The 7028-nt window shown below is 45.4% G+C and overlaps 1 protein-coding gene across 2 annotated transcripts in view; it reads right to left on the reverse strand.

Annotated features, from left to right (window-relative positions):
- Positions 1 to 4025, reverse strand: part of PDE8B (phosphodiesterase 8B) — a 93199-nt gene extending 89174 nt beyond the window's left edge. Inside the window, exon 1 of one of the 2 annotated variants that reach the window (XM_084504836.1) lies at positions 3922 to 4025. In XM_084504836.1, the coding sequence (XP_084360962.1) occupies positions 3922 to 3972 (51 nt within the window). In that variant the 5' untranslated portion in view covers positions 3973 to 4025. The remainder of the gene's footprint in view (positions 1 to 3921) is intronic. The other variant, XM_084504835.1, reaches the window with a different exon arrangement.
- Between the last annotated feature and the right edge of the window lie 3003 nt (positions 4026 to 7028).

The raw sequence follows: 7028 nt of genomic DNA on the forward strand, positions 1-7028 counted from the left end.
AAGCTGTGGTTCATATCCGGCATATTCTGTGTGTTTGTATGGTGCCACACTGCCCTGCTGATGGCTGTCTCTAAAGACCATCATGAAGCCAAGCTCAGTATGGGTGAAGCAAAGCAAGCAACTCTTCGTCACCTACCTGTGCAGCCTTTGTTGCTGCTTAGGCTGCAGTTCTCCTGGACAAAACCTTTCAGTCTACCAAAGCATAATGCACTTAGCTGCAGATGAATGTCTCCTACAACTGCATTTAATATCAATGGAGCAACAAGTTGTATTCATTTCTTGCAATGTTATTGAAGTCCCTCTTTATTTCAGTCTTTCTATACTAAATAACTAAGCTTTCTGTTAATGAATGGGAATCCAAGCTGAGGATTTGAGTTACTTGCTGTAGACCACACCAGAGATCCACAGCAAAGCCAGCAACAGGGATCAGGATTATTCCACGCAGAATCAATATGTGCATTGTAAATGAATTGGCCCATAAGGACTTCAGAGTTGTCAGCTACCTAGTTTGAGACTCAGTTCATAGTAAAGAAAATGAAGGCAGATTGTATTTTGACTTTGAAGAATGATCCTGGTGGAAATGTCATGTCACACCCTAGACTATGTTGTTAGCTACTCACAGGTCATTCCTCTAAATACATATTGGTGATAAGTCACTTCATCAGTCAGTCAACACTTAGGTTTCCTTAGCTTCCCAATGCTCAGGGTTCTGTCCTGTTCCTACTGAATTCTGTGATAACTTTGCTATTGATTTTAGAGAGCATTGCAGGCTCCTGCCCATTCTCAAAGTTGATTTCCCTTGTTTGGATATAACATGTGGGTTTTATGTCAGAGAATAAGCCATAGGAATAAGAAGTCACAGCTCTCGAGAACCTTTACTAAATGCAGCTCTTGAGTAGCTCTCACTGTGCTGCTGATGTCTGGCTAATGGGGAAGGACACCACTGCAAGGTATGAAGTTGCCTGTACAGGGTGCCAGAGCACTGAGGAGTGAGGACTGCAGGATGGAGAACCATGTGGGCTGCCGAAAGGCAGCAGAAAAGGGAGAATAGTTTAATGAGAAACAGTACAAGCAAGTGATGAAGAGCATGAGCAGAGGCTGGAGTGGGACAAAGGGCGCAGGTGCAGAGAAGTGAGATGACTGTCTACAGCTGAAATGGGAGGTGAAGAAATGAAGGGGTAAGTTAAAAGTTCTCTTTTACTAGCATCACTTCTCTTGCTGCATCTTGCCTACGAGAATACAGCCATGGATTTATTGGACAAGGCAAAGGGGGAATATTTAATGCACATTCATGCACCTTTACACCACAGCTTATGGCTTACTTCCCCACCAAATGATACTCCTGCAGTCATCTGGATGCAGCCTGCCCTGACTGATGCCTACCAACATGGAAGGCATTATTGTGAGCAGCACATACAACTTCAATCAAGGAATTATGGGAGGGACACTTATCACAAGTAATGAAGTAGACTCTACCCTCAGAAATGCACATTTTGCATGACCTCAGCATATAGCCAGTGCATCCAACAAGATATTCACATGCACCGCATTTTCCATTATTAAAGGGCCATCATGGGCTTTAGTTGGAACTGTACAAATCCTAACAAATTTTACACTTACAGGAAACCAATTTCCTACACATGACTAATTTCAGCATGATAAATTTAAGTGTATGAGTGATTCCTGAAGAAGTCAGTGGAATCCTGATGCATCTTCTCTCTCTTTCTTTTTTTTTTTTTTTTTTTTTTTTCCCAGTAAAAATGAAGGGATATGAATTCTTTACACCATTTACACCTGCAAATCTCTCCTCAACAAGGAAAATATTCTCCTCCAAACTTTATATCCTTTCCAAAGCTAGTCGTAGGCTTCAATCTGACCTCAATACGAAGACTCTGTACTACGAGTAGATTGGTAAGTTTATGTTGGCATTATTGGAAGTAACATCCGTAAATCCCTGTTCATTGCAGTAAGAATATAGTACTTCAGAGGTCACATTTTACAGAGACTTAAAAATCTGGTACTTGACAGCCAGCTCTTGAAGACAGTTACCTCAATTCATGGTTCATTTACTGTAACACCAGTTTAAGAAGGCATAAATAAGCCTATATATATATAAATACTAGACTCTTAGGAGGCTCAACAGTTTCTCTGTCCTTTTGTATTCGTCCCTCAAATTTGATGGACCTATTCATATCGGCCCATCAAATTTGAAAACTACAGTAAAAACTAACATGCATACCCAGATTAGAACAAAGTAAAAGCCCAAAAATTAATTTAAATTATCCAGACCACATGCTATGTTTTAAACTCAAACTAGATACGAAGAAAATAATAATCATGGTAAATAGAATAGAAGCCTTCTATGTAGACCTCAAATTTGTTAAAAGAAAAAAAAATACCACACCACAAAACAACAACAACAAAAAAACACAACCAACCAAAAAACAAACAAACAAAAAAACAAAACAGCACGACCAACTCTATAATAATACAAGAAATCATGTTGATTGGAAAAGAGAAAGATGTTAAATACATGATGCAAAGTTTTTGTTGTTGTTGTTGTTGTTTGTTTGTTTGTTTGTTTGTTTTTTTCTCTGAAGAAGAGCAGAATGTATCTTTCAGGCCACAAATCTGAGGATGCTCACACCAAAGTAGCCAAGAGTAACTTCACTGAAAACAATGAACTTTCTCCAGTTCAACCAAAAAGCAAATCAAGCCCTTTATTTCTTTACTCCTCACAAAGCTCCTTTATTTCATAACTTTTAAAAAGCGTTGCAGCAAAATTGTTTTAATGTATCATGGATTTGTTATACTTTACTTGTACACTACATTCTGAGGGTGCTATGAATAAAGGTCTCCCAACGGCTTGGACAATAACAGAAAGGTCAGTTTTCACCAAAAGTTCCTAAAAGACCTTGCACTGTGGATATTTTGCAAGTTGGGAAACTGAGTCCTGAAGCACTCTGTTGCCAAGACCACTCAAAGAAGTGGAGCTGAAGGGAGAACTCAGTGCTGTGTCTTCCCGTTCACAGCCCACATCACTGTAAATGCTGCTCAGCACAGGTTGCGCTGAGCACACAGAGGGGCAGGAGCCCTCCTCCAGGTCTCACCTCCATGCCTTTGTGTGAGGGTGAGGAAACGCTGCAGTTCCTGACCTCCCTCTGCAGCTGCTTCTCTCCCCAGGGACAGGAAAAGCTGCAGTCCTGGGCTTTTGCACCTCGGTGCTGACCGGGACAGAAGCCCAAGTGAGAAGCTGCCCCAGAATACCCAGAGATGCAGAATCTCTCCAGGGAACAGACACCTGCAGTCTTTTTCCTTGGACAGGCTAACTTGGCTCTGTCCTTCGTATCAGCACAATCCTGAGAGACACCCTTTGGCTTTGAAGAGGAAGAGTAATGTGTAGAAATACATAGCTACGGGCTTCGGTCACTAGCAGTAGCATTATGTGTAAGCGTTAATCCCCTCGAGGAGCAGAACTTTTGGCAGGACACTGGCCAGATACCACCAGTTACAGGCAACTTTTGTAGGGCAGCAGTGCTCAGACCACAGCTAAAAGGCTTAGACTTCTGTTCCCCACCAAGCCGTTTGGTTTGCCTTGGAGTAGGGGTGAACGAAGCACTTCACAGCACTCCAAGCCAAAGGCAAGCCGCGGATCCCTGCCTCCACTGAGAAGTCCCCCAGCCAACACTTCAGCGGCCGCTTCCTGACACTCAGCTTGCTGTTAGCCTGCTCTAACTTTACTAACACAGCGGTTCTCCACGGATTCACCACCGCACGGGAGCCTTCCCTCTCCAAGCACGTCCGGGGCGCTGTCAGGACCCCCCCGGCTCTGCCCCCGGATCCCCCGGTGTCCCCCCGCCGCCCCCCAGGCACGGCCGGAGCCCCGCAGCGGGCACAAGCCGAGCACAAGCCGCTCCTCACCTCCCTCCCGGGCTGGGTCCGCAGCTTCGGCGTGCAGCCGCCCCCGTTCATCCTCCGGGAACCGGGACCGGGACCGGGACCGGGACCGGGAGCAGCGCAGCGGCGGCCCAGGTGAGCGGGGCGGGATCCCCGGAGCCCTCCGCCCAAGGCACCTCCCCGGGGGCCGGCCGCTCCCGAGTAAGCCCTTGTCCCGCTGGGCTGCGAGATCCCGGCCACACGAGAGCCCCAGGAAAAGAGTTTGGCTTCTGGGGCTCCGATGAGGGTGGAGGAGAAGGGGGCTTCCCCGCGCTCGCCGTCCTCTGCCAGGTTTGGGTCGTTCTCTGGTTGGGAACGCTCAGAATGGGGAAAACTGCTTGGGGAAAGTATGGTGAATCGAGAGCAGGGCTTGCTTCAATGTGCTAACAGTTATGTAGCCTTTGGAGGAAAAGGCAAACCCTTACACGCCCTAGAGAGAGGTAAAAATCCACCCACCAGGGAGCAGGTAGCATGTGGCCAGCGATTATACCCAGGATCCTCAGAGAAAATTCAGCCTCGCAACAAAGGACAGGAAAGACAAATTGCCTGGGGTTGAGAGAAGGCAGCATTACCATGACCTAAAGCAAATCACAAATGTCAGAGGTGTGACCTGAGACATGCCTCAAACGGCATGTTTTCATCTTTGTGATATGCTAGTTTGCAACAAGTACCAGGTTGGCAGAATGCGTTGCCTTGGGAATGACATCTTTGGGCTTGACTGGATTTAGCTCTCACGTCATTGCTCTCTCCTTCAAGCTTTAAGAACAGCTTATTGCTTTTTTTTTTTTTTTTTTTTTTTTTTTTTTTTTTTTTTTTGGAGTGTTGCTGTTTCTTGGGACTTTCTGAGTATGTTTAGCACTGTCATTGCTTGGTAGTGAAGCCAAATGCCTCAACAAGGGAGCTGTACTGGATGCACAGCAAATGCAACAAAGAGTCAAGACAGTGGAGGTGTGGATGTCACAAAAGCAAAGCAACAGTAAAGGCAACTGGGAGTCGTGGGGCAAATGGTGGTCAAGTCACAGCAGCCACCCAGCCTGAGACCCACAAAACCACAGACCACTACACAAAATAACCCCAAAGCACTGAACCTGTACAGTAAATCACTTCTACAGAGAAAAAAAAAGAACAAGTGTGGGTCAGCAAGTTATGTCAGATTGAGGCCAGGGATAGTGAAGAGCTGCCCTCCTTCTAGGGGAGAAGAAACACAGTCAGCAAACAATCCTCTTGGAGCTCCCCAGAAACCCCAGAGAGGGCACACATCAAAATGTCCTTAACAGGAGGTCAGAACACCCACCTTGTTGTAGCCACGCATCTGCAAGAGCTGCTGTCTGGGAGCCAAAGCCCTTTGCACTGTCGCAGAGTGATCAGAGTGGTGGACGGGAGGTTAGCTGCAACCATGCTGTCAGATTCCTGGCTCTGCAGCCCCTGTATGGTCTCAGCGGTGGTATAGATGTTCCTCTTCAGCACCTCTGCACAAGTGCCAGGTGTGAACCAGACTTTAATAGCAAACCTCAGAGTCAGCTCTACACCGTTATTTCAGAGGGCTGTCAGACTGGCTGCTTTGCAGCAAGCAAGCATCGCAGCCTGCCCTGGGACCCTGGTCTCCTCCCGTGGGTGATTTACAGACTAATCAAAAGATGGCTTTTACTCCTGCCAGTCTGTACAGCCAGGCTGCCTTCCCAGCTGAGACACAGGATGAGGGAAAGAAAGGGCTGGGATCTTCTCAGATCTTACCCAGACAAGGCATCAGGATGAGGGCAAGGTGCTTATCTGGACACAAGGACTCAGAAGAGCTCACACTGTTTTAAGTAAGTTTTAGGTAAGGCTGCAGAGATCTTTGGCAGTTTCCACCAGGCCTTTCACTGCGTTTCTCCTCACACCTTCAGGCTGATAAAGTTTTTCAGGACTTGAAAGAGGACTTGAGAGCAGCCAGAGTGTCAAATCCATGCAGACGCTGAGAAGCTGACACAAGAAACACGTCATGGTTAGCCCCATCGCTAACAGCCACACTCGGTGTGTGGCAGGCAAATGGCATTTTGAGTGTGCTCGAAACGTAAGATGCCATCCTACAGTGGCTCTGTTGCCAGCAAGCAGATTTTGTGAGCAAGGAACACAGGCACAAGGCCACTTGCTTCTTACTTACTTGTGACTTGAGACTGGGCTGCTGGCATTAACTTCGGTGATTTAGAAGACAAAAAGTAACTAAGTCTTTGTTTCTGGGGAATCAGCCCTAGTAAAGGCCATTATTCCACCTACTTTTCTTTCAGATGTAGAAGCAAAATAAAAAGTGAATCATGTGCTTTTTCATTACATTTTCCATGTATATAGATTTTAGGATGCAGCAAGGACCCCTCTTCAGGCTCAGTGTACTACTGCTGCTGAACTTAATGGGAATGTGGCTGTTTATATTTTAATAGGAGTGGAATTAGACCCTTCATTTGAACTTTACAGCCTTTTTATTTGCGTTTTTATTAATCTATTTAATCTTTCTTAATTTGCTTCTGCTGTGTTCTGAGAGCATTGTAAGTACACTCTAGTGTCCTGAGTAATAACTTTAAATTCTAGTATGCAAACATTGTGTCTCCTAGTGGGTAATGTATATGGACTTCAACTCTCCTTTGGGTTGCATTTTCATATTAATTTCTTTGGGACTTTCTTCTGTTGCTATCAAGAAGGTAATTCTCAACATTTTTATCACTCTAGGAGTCCCTTGTTTCTTTCTTATGCTGTTCCCTTTGCTCTTTCTTCCACACCAGACAGTTACGTGCTAAACATTTTGCCCTCTTGATTTCCTTCACTGTGCATAAATCTGCCTTCAAATTAATCTCTCCCACAAACCAGTTTGTGAGGAGCTCATTCCTGAGAAGTTATTAGATTTATGCCAATGGTAAGAGACTGTGTGTTTGCCTGCCACCATGAGTGGACTTGCCCTAGTAACATCATCCATGCCTAAGCTTTTCCTTGACAGCAGTAGAGCTCATCTTTCCAATGCAAGCAAAATGCTCACTTCACTGATTCTGGGCATTCTGAAGGAGGTATCTAAGACCATGTCATAGATAAGACCAAAGATGGGGTCTTTTTATGAGATGAGT

This window comes from Aythya ferina (genome assembly GCF_964211825.1).
Source record: "Aythya ferina genome assembly, chromosome: Z".
NCBI lineage: Eukaryota > Metazoa > Chordata > Aves > Anseriformes > Anatidae > Aythya > Aythya ferina.